At 42.1% G+C, this 18827-nt stretch overlaps 1 protein-coding gene across 1 annotated transcript in view; it reads left to right on the top strand.

The window, feature by feature from the left end:
- Positions 1-18827, top strand: part of LOC109873520 (nuclear receptor corepressor 2) — a 175376-nt gene that overhangs the window by 74989 nt on the left and 81560 nt on the right. Inside the window, 1 exon segment of the mRNA XM_031815261.1 lies at positions 6240-6417. Within this exon segment, the coding sequence (XP_031671121.1) occupies positions 6240-6417 (178 nt within the window).

The following is an 18827-nucleotide window of genomic DNA, read 5'->3' as shown; positions in this document are numbered from 1 at the left end:
GAAGAACATTCAGAAATCTCTACCAATACACTGCCTTTGAGCATCAGAGGTGAACCAGTTGCATACACAGCTCAAGCAAGACATTCATCAGCATTTCTCTATGTTCCTCCATTGAGTAAAATAACTTTTGATTCCAGGAGGACCATGAGCTGTTGTCATCGATAAGGTGTCTGATTCATCATTTTCACCTCAAATAGAAGTAGAGAGACTTTTGTCAGAGGTTGCTTGTTGTGAGCGCTGAGGGAACTTTATGCACTTGGCCAGGTGATATTGCATCTTTGTTGCGTTCTTCACTTATGATTTGGCACAGTATTTGCGAATGTACACAGCTTTTCCTTCTACATTAGCTGCAGTGAAATGTCTCCACACATCAGATAGTGCCTGTGGCATGTTCCTGTAAAGATTAGGGAGAAAATGGCAAAAAGAACTCATACAATTCCATGTACAGATAAATAGTTAAGCAGATTAAGTTAGAAATAGTTACATAGTTAAGCAGATCAAGTTAGATTAAAACAACTTCTTCGTAAGATAAATGTTTTTAAATGAAACATGTATGGACACAGGTGAATTAACACTTCAGTTAGAAGGCTCAAGCAAGCTAAAACCCACATGGTAGCAAAAACTAACTAGCAGAAATGTTAACAAGTTAGAAATGATTTAAACACACTTTGCTGTAGGCTACTATTTACTAGTTAACAAAAAATTATGTATGTCGTATAAAAAACTAACTAGCAGAAATGTTAACAAGTTAGAAATGATTTAAACACACTTTGCTGTAGGCTACTATTTACTAGTTAACAAAAAATAATGTATGTCGTATAAAATATATTCACCACACCCAGTATTGAAATCAAAACTTACCAGAAAGCATGTAGTCCTTGGCTCAGACAGTGTAGTAGTGTGGGCTCAATAGCATCTCATTAGTGTGCTAGATCTTGCGAATCAGCTGTACATGTGATGGAAGAATGTGTTGTGTATGCAGAGGGTTGCAATTCCATTGAATTGGGGACAGTTTAACCAAAATATGCCACAAGAAAGGACCTAGAATTACCTTGTGTGTATCCCACAAAAAAGGTTGACTTGTCACGTTCTGACCTTATAACAAAAGAACTGTCTTTGTTTTAGTATGGTCAGGGCGTGGGTTGGGTGGGTTGTCTATGTTTGTTTTTCTATGTTTCGTGATTTCTGTGTTTGGCCTGGTATGGTTCTCAATCAGAGGCAGCTGTCAATCGTTGTCCCTGATTGAGAACCATACTTAGGTAGCCTGGTTTCACTTTTGAGTGGTGGGTGATTGTTTCCTGTGTCTGTGTTTGTACCATACAGGACTGTTTCGATTTTCGTTTGTTCATTCACGTTGTTATTTTGTATTTTTGTAGTGTTCAGTTTTATTATATTAAAATGGACACTTACCACGCTGCACATTGGTCCGACATCTCTTACTCCTCGTCAGAAGAAGAGGACAATCGTTACATGCCTGTTATAAGCTAACTTTAAAAAAATGAATTTAACCAAACATCTCCCAATTCCCGGGCATAACTTCCCATGCAAAATTTCCAGAAATTTGCCGGAAGGTTTCCGACCCTCTGCAACCCTAGTCCTTCCTAACTCAGTTACCATAGAGGAAGGAATCATTAAGGACTGGGGAGTTTTTCAGGATAAAAAAAGAAACGGAATGGAGCTAAGCACAGACAAAGTCCTATAGGAAAACCTGGTTGTCTGCTTTCCACCAGACACCGGGAGATTCACTTACCTTTCAACTGGACAATAACCTAAAACATAAGGCTAACTCTACACTGGAGTACCAAGAAGAGGGTGAATTTTACTGAGTGGCCGAGTTATAGTTTTCACTTAAATCTGCTTGAAAACCAATGGCAATGCTCGAAAAGGGTTGTCTAGCGATTAACCTTGGGCGGGATACCTTAACCTTGGGCGGGATACCGTATACCGGGGTATTTGGAAAAAGCCACGGCATGGTCAATACTGTCAACTATTTATTTGAAGTTTTTCAACCCCCCCCAAATATTTGTAGCTACTTTTTAAGATAATAACTGTAGTCACCTTGTGCAATACGTTAGGTCATGAAGCAGATTGCATTCTTAATTTCACCTGTCAGATTATTTTACATTATGTTTACCGTAATTCCCCAGAACTTTTGAGCCAGTCACGTGTTTTTGTAAATAGCACAACGGGAGAAAGTGGTTCTATATAAGTGTTCTATATCTATCGGCGAGTCTCTTTTGTGCAGAGCACATGAGGTGAAGAAATTACACTTGTATGCAATTCACTACTAAATGTGTGCCTTCAGATATCTTAATGGCTTTCTGCAAGGATTCAGAGCTCTGGATGAGTTATCGCTTCAGCTGCAATTTCTTCCCCCTGTGCTTCCTACTAGCATTTTTTTCTCCTCCGCTCTTCTCTCCGTACACATGCTGAGCTTCCTTCAGAAAAGCATGCATCACAACATTGTTCATTTGCACAGTTTCTCTCGTTCACTTTCCCTTGTAAATGTCCACAGTCACTGAACATGACATTTGGTAGCTACTAGCTATGCTTTATGAGCTGGATTTGCCTGATTTTTAGAAACCATATGACTCTATATACAAGGACTCGTCTTGGGCAGTATCCAGATTGTCATGCCTTCATACCGACCTTGTGCCATACCAGGATGTTCGGTAATACTAAGCACAAAGGGCGACGTTTTTAAACCCCACTCATACTCTGTAATCCGAAGGTTAGCATTGCTAACAAGTACATGTAAAATCCCATAGAGAATGCTAACGATCTCATTGTGAACATTTTGTACTGTTTTTGGCCTAAACTATACAAGTAATGCTACACAGTTTGCTGTATGCACAAAACAAATATTAGCCAGCAAGGCTCTTGATCCAGGAGGGGATTCTCTGCTGTTACCAAGCGAATGCTTGATTTTGGAAGATGCTAATCACTTAGCTAACTAGTACATGTAAAATCCCATAGAGAATGCTAACTAAATGCAAACCAAATGTACAACTTGCAGAGCATTTAGCACATTTTAGACAGTTAACTTAATAGTTATAAGATATCTATCTTGCAAACATTTTGTTGTGAATTCCATACTGCAATTAGATCACCTGGCGCCTGCTGCACAATCGTGAGTGACTCACAAGGCTCCGGTCTCTTGTCATTATGTGCTTGTAAACAAACACTACGTGACTGGGGACCATTGTAAGCTTCATGATAATGCGACAGATTAAATGAAGAACGCAATATTCTGTATCTCTCTAAATTGTTTCACAAGTTGACTGAAGGTATTTACTTAAGTAGCTACAAATATTCGAATGTATAAAAAAAATCAAAGAAATTGTTTCAACGGGATTCACGTTATTTCCAAATACACCGGTAAACGGTATATCGCCCAAGCCTAAGGACTACCTTTAACAATTTAACTTTTACAAAAACACATTTCAAATCAAATGTTATTTGTCACATATGCCGAATACAACCGGTATAGACCGGTTACTGTGAAATGCTTACTTAAAAGCCCTTAACCAGCAATGCAGTTTTCAGAAAAATAAGAGTTTAAAAAATAAGAGTTTACTAAATAAACAAAAGTTTAAAAAAAGTTACACCTTAAAATAACAATAACGAGGCAGTACCAGTACTGAGTCAATGTGCAGTGGTACTGGTTAGTCGAGGTAATTGAGGTAATATGTATGTAGGGGTAAAGTGACTATGCATAGATAATAAACAGCGAGTAGCAGCAGCGTAAAATACAAAAATAGTCTGGCTAGCCATTTGATTAACTGTTCAGCAATCTTATGGATTGGGGGTAGAAGCTGTTAAAGAGCCTTTTGGACTCCGGTACTGCTCACCGTGCGGTCGTAGAGAGAACAGTCTATGACTAGGGTGGCGTGCTTCTACACCTGCTTTGCTTGCTGTTTGGGGTTTTAGGCTGGGTTTCTGTACAGCACTTTGAGATATCAGCTGATGTACGAAGGGCTATATAAATAAATTGGATTTGATTTGAGTCTTTTTGACCATTTTTAGGGCCTTCCTCTGAAAGAGGAACAGTGCAGATGTGAAGTTTGGTAACAGAATTTTGGTAAAATATCCCTCTGTTTTTGTGACCACGTTTTCCATAAACTCTGTTACATATCTGCTCCGAATTAAGATTTGAAGATGTCTGCAAAAATAATGGTGTGTCAGCTATGACATGACACCTTGAGTTTGAAAAAATCTATTTTGGTTATTAAAGTGAAGTGGATTTACAGTCATTAACACAATTGCGAAATGCATAACAATGGATATGAATGTCATGATGTTCATGGCGATGTTTCCTAAATATGTACACATAGGTAGAAATGCAATATCCTCCTTTGCATATTTGGGTATTATTCTACACGCTGGCTATTATTTTAATGAGCTCTGCCATTACCAGATCTGAACAAATCAGAGGTCTATGTTTCACAAGTTTGGACATCAAAGTATAACTCAGTAGAGTACAGCACAGGACAGTCGAGTTCAGTACAGTACATTAGTGTACTCAACTCTAGTGTGCTCTACTGTGTACTGCACTGAATACTACTACACTCTATTTTACTCTACTGTACAGGACTGTACTGAACTATACTCTACTTTTCTGTGGTCTACTGTGCTCTAATGTACTGTCCAAACTTGTGAAACATAGATGTCTATGATTGGTACAGATTTGGTCTGGACCAGACAAGATCTGAACCAATCATGGACCGCTGTTTGGGCTAAATGATGGCTGGTCCAGAAGTCTGTGGATGCTGAAATCAAGGCTGGTGCGGACCAAAAACGATGTCTGTGGATGTTGAAATCAAGGCTGGTGCGGACCAAAAACGATGTCTGTGGATGTTGAAATCAAGGCCAGGGCAGATTGATGAAATGTAAACTACTTTTCAACGTCCAGTGTCAGTCGGTGCTCAGTGGTTGAGGATGCTGGTTACAGTAAATGGAAAGGGAGGGTGTAAGTAAGAGCCAGAAGAGGTGACATTAATTGGAGAGAAGAGAGAGAGGGAGGGGTTGTCCATACTTTTCACACTCTGCTTTGACCACCAGAAGACAGAAAGAGAACTGAGAACTTATCAGCTGAAAATAACAGTATGCCCAGTGGAAGGGAGGACAGTAGCATGTGGCCCAACTGTGGTTGATGACTAATACGATTTCCCATTGTAGCCAATTCAATGACCGATTTGGTAACATCATTTTGAGTTTTAATCACTTAATTATTCATATCAGAATTGATATCAGTAAAAACTCTAACTAATGGATAGGTCTACCTGTGAACTTTCATTATCCTCCCTCATGAGGGAGTGAAATTAGAAAGTATCTTAAAGGAATGTTGGTTTTTGTTAACGGAATTTCAAGGTTCAAGGCAATGTTTCTTAAACGTACAGAAGGCAGAACAAATAATCCATCAAAACTATGAAATAACACATGGAATCATGTAGTAACCAAGAAAGTGTTTAACAAATCTAAATATATTTCATATTCTTCAAAGTAGCCACCCTTTGCCTTGATGATATTTATATTAGAATATTTTTTTATTTAAACTTTATTTAACTAGGCAAGTCAGTTAAGAACAAATTCTTATTTACAATGAAGGCCTACCAAAAGGACTCCTGCAGGGATGGGGTCTGGATTAAAAAAATAATAAATACAACAAAAAATATATATAAGACAAAAGACATATTAGGACAAGAGAGACACTACAACACTACGCAAAGAGAGACCTAAGACAACACCACAACATGGCAGCAACACATGACAACAACATTGTAGCAACACAACATGGTAGCAGCACAAAACATGGTACAAACATTATTGGGCACAGAAACCGCACAAAGGGCAAGAAGGTAGAGACAACAATACATCACGCGAAGCATACACAACTGTCACTAAGCGTGTCCATGATTGAGTCTTTGAATGAAGTGTTGGAGATAAAATGGTCCAGTTTTAAGACTTTTCTGCTAGACTCATTTTCAATCTATTTGACAAGAAATCAAAGCCTTTGTCTATTCCTAATTTTTAGAATGGAAAATAATTGAATACTGTATTTATGCCTTAATTTCTCCAAAATATAGAATCTTAGCTTTCATTTGACACCCAATTTGACATGCTCTTATGAACTTCACATGTTGGTGCTCATAGGTCATTTTACATGGAAATGACCTACACCATCAGTTAATTAATATAGATGTTAACCTGTCTTCTCTCCCTGTTCTTTCTCCTGACAGAGGTCAGGAGCAACACATCCGCTATGAGCACATCTACTTACCTGAGCCCAACAACCAATCAGAGGTGGAGTATGTTGAGATAAAGCGTCCCCGCCTGGACCTTGGGGCGGAGTCTCTCATGAGGCACTCATCCCACCGCCCACAACTTCCTCTGGGAGGGGCTGAGGACATGTCAAAGGTCAGTATTGATTACTTGACAGAAGGATCTCAAAGGCCAAAGTCGATTAAATCTCTTGAGGGACTTTCATTTTGAATATTTTGTTTGAGTTCTGAAAGCTGGGTGATGCTGGCATGTCAAAGGTCACTGTTGGATTATGGACTAAAATGACTCCTGCTTTGATGTGTGTTTGGTTCAAAGTAGGGCTGACCCCAATTAGTTGACTGGTCAATTGTTTGGTTGTTAGGTGGTTGATCAAACAAGATTGTTTTAGTCGAGCAGTAACAAATATATATATATACAGTACCAGTCAAAGGTTTGGACACACCTACTCATTCAAGGGTTTTTCTTTATTTTTAATATTTTCTACATTGTAGAATAATAGTGAAGACATCAAAACGATGAAATAAAACATATGGAATAATGTAGTAAACAAAAAATTTCTAAAACAATGAAAATATATTTTATATTTGAGATCCTTCAAAGTAGCCACCCTTTGCCTTAATGACAGCTTTGCACACACTTGGCATTCTCTCAACCAGCTTCACCTGGAATGCTTTTCCAACAGTCTTGAAGAAGTTCCCACATATGCTGCGTACTTGTTGGCTGCTTTTCCTTCACTCTGCTGTCCAACTCATTCCAAACCATCTCATTTGGGTTGAGGTCAGGTGTTTGTGGAGGCCAGGTCATCTGATGTAGCACTCATCTGATGTAGCATCTGATGTAGCCTGGAGGTGTGTTGGGTCATTGCCCTGTTGAAAAACAAATGATAGTCCCACTAAGCGCAAACCAGATGGGATGGCATATTGCTACGGAATGTTGTGGTAGCCATGCTGGTTCAGTGTGCCTTGAATTCTAAATAAATCACCAACATTGTCACCAGCAAAGCACAATCACACCACCTCCATGTTACTTGTATGTTACTTCTGACCCACTGGAATTGTGAATTATAAGTGAAATAATCTGTCTGTAAACAATTGTTGGAAAATGTACTTGTCATATACCAAGTAGATGTCCTAACCGACTTACCAAAACTAGTTTTAATGAATCCAACCTAAGTGTATGTAAACTTCCGACTTCAATTTTAAGTATTCCGACCGTTTTCTATGAGACTTGATATTGAGCTCATGTGCATCCAGTTTCCATTGATCATCCTTGAGATGTTTCTACATCTTGATTGGAGTCCACCTGTGTTAAATTCAATTGATTGGACATGATTTGGAAAGGCACACACCTGTCTATATACGGTCCCACAGTTGACAGTGCATGTCAGATCAAAAACCAAGCCCTGAGGTCGAATTGTCCGTAGAGCTCCGAGACAGGATTGTGTCGAGGCACAGATCTGGGGAAGAGTACCAACAAATTTCTGCATTATTGAAGGTCCCCAAGAAGACAGTGGCCTCCATCATTCTTAAATGGAAGAAGATTGGAACCACCAAGACTCTTCCTAGAGCTGGCTGCCCGGCCAAACTGAGCAATCGGGGGAGAAGGGCCGTGGCAGGTGATGGTCACTGACATAGCTCAAGAGTTCCTCTGTGGCGATGGGAGAACCTTCCAGAAGGACAACCATCTCTTCAGAACTCCACCAATCAGGCCTTTATGGTCGAGTGGCCAGACGGAAGACACTCCTCTTGGAGGTTTGCCAAAAGGCACCTAAAGGAAACTCAGACCATGAGGAACAAGATTATCTGGTCTAATGAAACCAAGATTGAACTCTTCGGCCTGAATGCCAAGCATCATGTCTGGATGAAACCTGGCACCATTCCTGTGTTGAAGCAGGGTGGTGGCAGCATCATATTGTGGGGATGCTTTTCAGCGGCAGGGACTGGGAGACTAGTCAGGATCGAGGGAAAGATGAACAGAGCAAAGTACAGAGATCCTTAATGAAAACTTGCTACAGAGTGTTCAGGACCTCAGACTGGGGCGATGGTTCACCTTCCAACTTGACAACGACCCTAAGCACACAGCCAAGACAAGGCAGGAGTGGTTTCAGTAAAAGTCTCAATGTCCTTGAGAGCCCAGCCAGAGCCCGGATATGACCTGAAAATAGCTGTGCAGCGACACTCACCATCCAACCAGACAGAACTTGAGAGGATCTGCAGAGAAGAATGGGAGAAACTCCCCAAATACAGCTGTGCCAACCTTGTGGCATCAGACCCAAAAAGACTTGAGGATGTAATCGCTGCCAAAGGTGCTTCAACAACGTACTGAGTGACGGGTCTGAATATTTATGTAAATGTCATATTTCCGTTTGAAAATGTTCATAAATTATGGGTCATGGTGTGTAAATTGATGATGGGGGGGGGGGCAATTGAATTCATTTTTGAATAAGGCTGTACTGTAACAGAATGTGGAAAAGGTCAATGGGTCTGAATACTTTCCGAATGCGGTATATGTCATTTAGCAGACACTTTCATCCAATACGACTTAGTCATGCGTGCATACATTTTATGTATGAGTAGTCCCGGGAATCAAATCCACTACCCAGGTGTTATGAGCACCATGCTCTACCAACTAAGCTACAAAGGACCACTGGTGGTGGTATACACAGCAGCTAGTCATAGTGAATATGTCCTCTTCATCAAGGGATGAGTTCAGCCAGAAGTGAGGCAGATTGCATTTCACTTGTAGAGTTCCTACCCTACTCATCAACTGTGCTCTGCTTTTACTGCACTGGTGCTGTGGCGTGTAAAGTGGCAATCGCAGATGTGTGGAATGTTAGCTAGCTCTGAGAATGTGTCCCATGATCGGGGCTGGTGCAGTCAGTGTGTGTTACTTTCTACAGGGTCTTTTTCTAGGTCAGAGCCTCAGGGGGAAGGTTGTTCTGCTCACTTCTCCGTTCTCCTCTCACCCATCATCAACACAGACGATGACACACTGCTAGTACCGTTTCCTTGCTCATCAGCAAGTTCTGGCACCTGGAAGGAATGATTGTTCCCACTCATACTCTACCATCTGGCGTCAGTGGAAGTTGTTTGTCATTTACATAGTGCTCAGGGAACAAGGTTGCTACACCCACACTTGCGGTCTCTGTTTAGCTAGCTACGTCCTGTTTATCTTCTACAGGTCAAATGTTAGCAGAAGTATTTTTGCCCATTTTCTTAATCTTTTCCAGATGATTCATAATTTTGTCCATTTTTTAATAAGGTGCAAAAGAGCGTGGCTGTCCCTCAGTGGTGAAAATCGCCTTTCTCTGCTGTGGCCTGCTTGTGGGGACAGCAGTGTGTTTCTTTTGCTTGAGATCCTGCTGAGTGGCAGCATCTTCCTCCAGGGCAGCCAGGGTATTATTAGACACCGCCATCACAATGTGATCCTTGGATTGGGAGAGGGATGAGGAGGGGGATTGACCTGAATGCAGTTGTCCTCAACAAGATCCCCAGGACCAGTGGAAGCAAAATAGCCACATAACATCAGAGATCCACCACTGTATTTTTTTGTGGTTCTTTTCTGCTTATGTATCCTTAATCCGACGCCAAACCCAGCACTGGTATGCATGGCCAAAGAGCTCTATTCTATCAATATTGCGTAGAAACCATTTTTGAATACTACTGTTGAATGAAATGTAGAATGTTTGTATGCATAGAAGTGTGATTTATGAAACAGTCCTACCTGTGTCGTACACACACGGGTAGGAGATAATCATTTAAATACCAGTTCTCAGCCTCAGTGCTTGTGCACGACCATGGCTATTTACATTTTGAACGTCCCCTGATTAGCCATATATGGTTACCCCATATGTGGTTAATATACAACGCCTTACCATGAAAACCAAAAAAAGCTCAGAAAAGATACTTTTCCGAGGCTGAAATAGAGGTGCTATTGTCAGATTGAATACAACCAGAAGGTTTTATTAAGTTCACTCAGTTGTGCTTTGACCAGTAAAAATAAAAACACAGCTACAAAGAAAAGACTATTAGGACAATTGATGTTGCTTTAGCAATGGCAAATGTACTTCAAATGAGTAAACAACATTCACCAGTAAGCCATCCGTCCTCAACAGCTCCCTCCTGTAGGCGTGTAGGTCAACATTGCTTTTCTGCAGAATTAACGTGTTGTGCGTTCCACCTGGCCACTCTGCCACCACATTCAACAGCGTCTTTTGGGCATCACATAAACTGTCACATTCAGAGTGGAAGCCTTTTTTGTTCACATAGTTGAACTCGTTTTGGGATGGGGCTTTGTGGGTGCCGTTTATTGCTCCGTTCGTATTTGGGAATCCATTGATGGCAAAGAATCCCCTCTTGACTTGTTGTGCGATGGTGTATGGAAATGGTATGTTACAGTTCGTTTGGCTGATGATTGCCTCCAAAACATTGTCTCATCGAGGGCTGTGAGATGCTGATTGACAAGCTCCTGCTGAAATGTGCTTGTTGCCAAACCTGAGGGATTATAGCACTTGGATTTATTGTAGCTGGGGATTTTAACAAAGCAAATTTGAGGAAAACACTACCCGAAGTTCTATCAACACATTGACTGTAGTACTCGCGCTACTAAAACACTCGATCACTGCTACTCTCCCTTCCGGGAATGCCTGCAAGGTCCTCCCCTGTCCTCCCTTCGGCAAATCAGACCACGTCTCGATTTTGCTCCTCCCTTCCTATAGGCAGAAACTCAAACAGGAAGCACCTGTGCTAAGGTCTATTCCAAGCTGGTCTGACCAATCGGAATCCATTCTTCAAGATTTTTATGATCACGCGGATTGGGATATGTTCCGGTTAGCCTCTGAGAATAACATTGACATATACACAGACACGGTGACTGAGTTCATCAGGAAGTGTATGGGTGAAGTTGTTCCCACTGTGACTATTAAAACCTACCTCAACCATAAACCTTGTATAGACGGCAGCATTTGCGCAAAACTGAAAGCGTGAACCACCGCATTTAACCATGGCAAGGTGACTGGGAATATGGTCGAATGCAAACAGTGTAGTTGATTCCCTCCATAAGGCAATCAAACAGGCAAAACGTCACTACAGAGACATAGTGGAGTCGTAATTCAACCGCTCAGACATGTGATGTGGCAGGGTCTACAGGCAATCACGGATTACAACGAGAAAACCATCCACGTCGTGGACGCTGACATCTTGCTTCCGGACAAACTAAACACCTTCTTTGCCCGCTTTGAGGATAACACAGTGCCACCGATGCAACCTGCTCCCAAGGACTGTGGGCTCTCATTCTCAGAAGCCGACGTGAGTAAGACATTTAAGCGTATTAACCCTCGCAAGGTTGCCGGGCCAGACAGCATTCCTAGCCACGTCCTCAGAGCATGTGCAGACCAGCTAGCTGGAGTGTTTACGGACATGTTCAATCTCTTCCTATCCCAGTCTGCTGTCCCCACTTGCTTCAAGATGTCCACCATTGTTCCTGTACCCATGAAAGCAAAGGTAACTGAACTCAATGACTATTGCCCTTTAGCACTCACTTCTGTCATCATGAAGTGCTTTGAGAGGCTAGTCAAGGAGCATATCACATCTACCTTACACCCTAGACCCATTTCAATTTGCATACTGTCCCAATATATCCACAGAGAGTGCAATCGCCATCACACTGCACACTGCCCTATCCCATCTGGACAAGAGGTATACCTATGTAAGAATGCTGTTCTTTGACCTGGGTCTGAACCCCGCCCTGTGCAACTGGGTCCTGGACTTCCTGATGGGCCGCCCCCAGGTGGTGAAGGTAGGAAACAACACCTCCACTTCGCTGATCCTCAACACAGGGGCCCCACAAGGGTGTGTGCTCAGCCCCCTTCTGTACTCCCTGTTCACCCATGACTGCGTGGCAACGCAGACCTCCAATTCAATCATTAAGTTTGCAGACGTTGGAGTAGTAGGCCTGATTACCAACAATGACGAAACAGCCTACAGGGAGGAGGTGAGGGCCCTGGCGGAGCGGTGCCAGGAAAATAGCCTCTCCCTCAGCGTCAACAAAACAAAAGGAGCTGATCGTGGACTTCAGAAGACAGCAGAGAGAGCATGCCCCTATCCACATCGACGGGACCGCAGTGGAGAAGTTAAAACGTTTCCAGCTCCTCTACGTACACATCACTGACAATCTGAATTGGTCCACCCACACAGACAGTGTGGTGAAGAAGGTGCAACAGTGCCTTTTCAACCTCAGGAGGCTGAAGAAATTTGTCTTGGCCCCTAAGACCCTCACAAACTTATACAGATGCACAATTGGGAGCATTCTGTCGGGATGAATTACTGCCTGATATGGCAACTGCACCGCCCGCAACCCCAGGGCTCTCCAGAGGGTGGTAAAGGTCTGCCCAACGCATCACTGGGGCCACACTGCCTGCCCTCCAGGACACCTACGGCACTCAATGTCACAGGGTGCCACGCAAGCCACGGTCTGTTTACCCCGCTACCGTCCAGAAGTCAGTCAGTACAGGTGCATCAAAGTTGGGACAGCGATACTGAAAATGGCTTCTATCTCAAGGCCATCAGACTGTTAAATAACCATCACTAGCCGGCTACCTCCCGGTTACTCAACCCTGCACCTTAGAGGCTGCTGCCCTGTATACATAGACATGGAATCACTGGTCACTTTAATAATGTGTACATACTGTACTGCTTTACTCATTTCATATGTTTATACTATATTCTATTCTACTGTATTTTAATCAATGTCACTCCGACATGGCTCGTCCTGATATGTATGTATTTTTTATTCCGTTCTTTTACTTTAGATTTGTGTATATTGTTGTGATATGTTAGCTACTACTGCTCTGTTTGGTTTGACAAGCATTTAGCTACACCTGAAATAACATCTGCTAAATATGTGTTTGACTAATAAGATTGGATTTGAAAAGGTATTGAAAACAGGGCCACCAATAATTTTGACCCCTTCTTTTTATATATATTCTTATATTACTTGTTAAACAAAATACATTTATCTGAGTAATTGTATTTTTTCACTGACCATATAGCTCAGTATTTGCATTCATTTTATCCACTCTTTTTTGTGCATCTTTATCAAGGGTGCCAATAATTCTGGACCTGACTGTAAGTTCTGTCAAATGCAATCGCTGTATGGAAAGAATGAGTTAAACAGGAGAGACGTGCTTCTACACCTGCATTGCTTGCTGTTTGGGGTTTTAGGCTGGGTTTCTGTACAGCACTTTGAGATATCAGCTGATGTACGAAGGGCTATATAAATAAATTTGATTTGATTTGACATAGAAGAGGAATGGGGAGTGAAAATAGGAAAATGGCAAATACAGAGAGCAGCACAGATAAAGGGAAGTGGAGGAGGAAGAGACAGAGGGACATGAAAAGGGGGAGCAGACTAGACAATATAATACAAGCAGCCTGTCTAGCAGGGAAATAACTAGCTCTGAATAGGCCTGTCGTTGTGTAATGTTATCTCACGAGGACCAATGTACTGCATACTCAGCCACGAGCCCCTTCTAAAGCACTCTGAACACTAACACCGTCTAGCTTTACAATAACACGCTCAACATCAGTATCAGGAATGTGTAAGAGGTAGTAATCTCAGTGAATTCATTTGCCTGTGAAATTAGTTTTGATTGAACAAGGACAGTGATACAAGTACCTATATCGCCTCAGGCCAGTTATACTTTCAGCAAATGTATAGTACCATCACTTTTCTCACTGTAGTAGAAATGTAAAAACTGTAAAACTGCTCTGTACTGTACTGTATTGTACTGAAACTAGTTCTTACATACACTCGTGCTCTAAATTCAAATGTTTCATTGGTAGCACTGGTGCTTCCAACTTAAACATGATAAAAGCACTACAAAATGTTGGAGCACCAGAAAATAAGATTTGTGACTTTAACATTCCAGTTTGGAGTCCTTGTACATACACTGAGTATACAAAACTTTAGGAACACCTTCCTAATATTGAGTTGCACCCCACTTTGCCCTCGGGAACAGCCTCAATTCGTCTGCGCATGGACTCTACAGTACAAGGTGTCGGAAACGTTCCACAGGGATGCTGGCCCACGTTGACTCCCTTGCTTCCCACAGTTGTCAGGTTGGCTGGATGTCCTTTGGGTGGTGGATCATTCTTGATACACACAGGAAAATGTTGTGAGTAAAAAAAACCTCTGCATCGTTGTCGTTCTTGACACTCAAACCGGTGCGCCTGGCACCTACTACCATACCACGTTCAAAGGCACTTAAATATTTTGTCTTGCCCATTCACCTTCTGAATGCACACATACATAATGTCTCATCTTAAAAATCCGTCCTTAACCTGTCTCCGCCCCTTCATCTGCACTGACTGAAGTGGATTTAACGGATGACTTCAATAAGGGATCATAGCTTTCGCCTGGATTCACCTCGTCACTTTTTCATGAAAAGAGACAATGTTTTGTACACTCAGTGTACACTTATCTTGCTACTGTGGTATCAAAGACTTGATCAACACTTTGTGTAGTAAGCAGTGCTCAACCATAGATACCCTCTGCTGTGTGTTGATATGTAATGGAGTAGACTAGAGGCTGATCCACAGGCTTAGTTCCACGGCAGCATGACAGACCTCCACCAAACACAATGACAGCCTGGTTTTCTCTCCTCAGTGAGATATGAAGTGAAGGCCATCTTCTGTCTAAGTCTCTGCTTATTGATCGGCCCTGGGAGGACAGAATAGGAATGAGGTGTGTGTGCGGTCTGTGTGGTTGGAGTTTGGAGGGGGAGGCTACTGAGATCTGGAAGGTCATTCTTCACATCTCTTGAGATATGACTTAACCAAATGTCCATGCGTGGCACACACTGCCAACACTGCTCTAACATGTGGCCTGACTTGTCAGTCTGACAGTGATATTTATGCTGTTGTGGAAACTAGGGCTGTTGGGGTGATCGTAATACCACCATCGTAATACCACCACACTGTCATGAGTCATGACCGCAGTCAAATTCCACTTGAGTGACGTAATCTCCTCGTATGCACCCTGGACATGCGTTCAGTACCCAATCGCTAACTACTGTCTGGTTGCTAATGGCCTGGCACTCAGGGCTCTATTGTTCAGGGCTCTATTCTGCATGCAAATGAAATCCAAAATCACAACAGATGCAAAACAGTACGGTGCTTTTAAAACTCACCTCACTGTGATTGATCAATTTGAATAAACAACAGGTTGAAACTCTGTCGAAAATATGATCATTGTGGATGTTGTTTCAAAGCCAAACGAAATGGACAACACTTTCGAAGGTGATTCATTCAAAACACCCATAAGCATATGAGCTTATGCATTCGCATAGGCCTATGTACACCAACATTATGTGGACACCTGCTCGTCGACCATCTCATTCCAAAATCATGGGCATTAGTATGGAGTTGGTCCCCCTTTTACTGCTAAAACAGCCTCCACTCTTCTGGGAAGGTTTTCCACTAGATGTTGTAACATTGCTGCGGGGACTTGCTTCCATTCACCACAAGAGCATTAGTGAGGTTGGGCACTGATTTTGGGCGATTAGCACTAGCTCGCAGTCAGCGTTCCAATTCATCCCGAAGGTGTTCGATGGGGTTGAGGTCAGGACTCTGCGCAGGCCAGTCAAGTTCTTCCACACCAATCTCAACAAACCATTTCTGTTTGGACCTCGCTTTGTTCACAGGTGCATTGTCATGCTGGAACAGGAAAGGGGCTTCCCCAAACTGTTGCCAGAAAGTTGGAATCACAGAATAGTCTAGAATGTCATTGTATGCTGTAGGATTAAAATGCCCCTTCACTAGAACTAAGGGTCCTAGCCCGAATTGTGAAAAACAGCCCCAGACCATTATTCCTCCTCCACCAGATTTTACAGTTGGCACTATGCATTCGGTCAGGTAGCGTTCTCCTGGCATCCGCCAAACCAAGATTCATCCGCCAGACTTCCAGATGGTGAAGCATGTTACACCACTCCAACTGACGCTTGGCATGGTGGTCTTAGGCTTGTGTGTGGCTGCTCGGCCATGGAAACCCATAAAGCTCCCGATGAACAGTTATTGTGCTGACGTTGCTTCCAGAGACTGTTTGGAACCCGGTAGTGAGTGTTGCTCGTACAGTCATTGGCATGACAATAACAGGCTGACAAAATGTTCATGACCACCACAGCCCTAGTGGAAACTCAAATACTTTTCCTGGAAGACTGAGGTGATCTGGAAGCGAACAAGTCCATGCCAGACTGCTTGGATGACATACTTGTTTGTTTGAGTGAGTGTGTGTGTGCGCGGCCCCCTACATTTATTTTCCCCTACATTCTCCTGTCTGCTGGACTGTCATTAGGTGGATTGTTCTTTATTGTCAGTTATGATACTGGCAGCTCTCTATCTATACTGATTATCTTTTGGAACAGGCTGTTTTCATGGTCAGAGTAGGTCAGGGGTTCTTGTTTCTTTGGGTTCAACATTACCGTTGACACAAAAAAATATCTAACTTTAAAATGTCACCTAGGCTAAGATTAGTTGTGCACCTGCTGAAGTGTTCTGTTCTTGATCTCTCCATGTGTCTGTGTGAGTGAATTGACTGAATCATGTGATATCAAGAACACCTGCTAACATGAAACCAACAGGATGTTTATTCCTGCTCCTTTCAATTATCTTATGGAGCGCACATGCAGTACCAGTCAAACTTTGGACACCTATTCATTCCAGGGTTTTTCTTTATTTTTACTATTTTCACCATTGTAGAATAATAACTATTAAATCACACATATTGAATCAAGTAGTAACCGAAAAAAGTGTTAAACAAATCAAAATATGTTGTATTTGTGATTCTTCAAAGTAGCCACCCTTTGCCTTGATGACAATGTCGTACACTTTTGGCATTCTCTCAACCAGATCATGAGGTAGTCACCTGGAATGCATTTCAATTAACAGGTGTGCCTTGTTAAAAGTTAATTTGTAGAATTTATTTCCTTAATGCGTTTGAGCCAATCAGTTGTGTTGTGACAAGGTAGGGGTGGTATACAGAATATAGCCCTATTTGGTAAAAGACCAAGTTCATATTATGGCAAGAACAGTTAAAATAGGCAAAGAGAAATTGACAGTCCATCATTACTTTAAGACATGAAGGTCATTAGAGTTATAAGTTCATCAGAGGATAAGTTCATTAGAGTTACCAGCCTCAGAAATTGCAGCCCAAATAAATGCTTCACAAGTAACAGACACATCTCAACATCAACTGTTCAGAGGAGACTGTGTGAATCAGGCCTTCATGGTCTAATTGCTGCAAAGAAACCACTACTAAAGGACACCAATAAGAAGAAACACGTGCAATGGACATTAAACCGATGGAAATCTGCCCTTTGGTCTGATTTTTGGTTCCAACCGCCGTGTCTTTGTGAGACGCAGAGTAGATGAACGGATGATCTCCACGTGTGTTTCCCATTGTGAAGCATGGAGGAGGAGGTGTGATAGTGTGGGGTGCTTTGCTGGTGACACTGATTTATTTAGAATTGAAGGCACACTTAACCATTATGGCTACCACAGCATTCTGCAGCGATACGCCATCCCGTCTTGTTTGCACTTAGTGGGACTATCATTTTGTTTTTCAGCAGAGTGAAGGAAAAGCAGCCAACAAGTGCTCAGCGTATGTGGGGACTTCTTCAAGACTGTTGGAAAAGCATTCCAGGTGAAGCTGGTCGACAAAATGCCAAGAGTGTGCAAAGGGTGGCTACTTTGAAGAATATAAAATATAAATGATATTTTAATTTGTTTAACACTTTTTTGGTTACTACATGATTCCATGTGTTATTTCCTAGTTTTGATGTCTCCACTATTATTCTACGATGTCGAAAATTGTACAAATAGTGAAAAACCCTTGAATAAGTAGGTGTTTCCAAACATTTGACTGGTACAGTATATGTTCACTGACACATGCTGCACATACTGTACAACATGCACGCTCTATCAAAGCTTGTGCTCACTCAGCATGCATTACATATGTTTGTGTACACATACACACAATCACAGACAGTCCAAAGTTAGCCTAAAGTTGGTTTGATAATTGGGATTTTTCATGTGTGGTATTAGACTGGGTATATGTTCTGCAGTGGGGACAGGCTTTAACATGGGGATCTCCTATACTGAACAAAATATAAGCGCAACATACAACAATTTCAACGATTTTACTGAGTTCTTGTAAGGAAATCAGTCAATTGAAATGAATTCATTTAGGCTCTAATCTATTGATTTCCCGGTCTCAAACGATCCCGCAGGTAAAGCAGCCGGATGTGGAGGTCCTGGGCTGGTGTGGTTACACGCGGTCTGCGGTTTTAAGGACGTTTGAACGTACTGCCAAATTCTCTAAAACGATGTTGGATGTGGCTTATGGCAGAGAAATGAACATTACATTATCTGGCAACAGCTCTGGTGGACATTCCTGCAGTCAGCATGCCAATTGCACACTCCCTCAAAACTTGAGACATCTGTGGCGTTGTGGGACAAAACGGCACATTTCATCGTGGCCTTTTATTGTCC

Source organism: Oncorhynchus kisutch, linkage group LG3, assembly GCF_002021735.2.
Source record: "Oncorhynchus kisutch isolate 150728-3 linkage group LG3, Okis_V2, whole genome shotgun sequence".
Classification (NCBI taxonomy): domain Eukaryota; kingdom Metazoa; phylum Chordata; class Actinopteri; order Salmoniformes; family Salmonidae; genus Oncorhynchus; species Oncorhynchus kisutch.
This window is presented reverse-complemented; position numbering and strand designations above follow the sequence as displayed.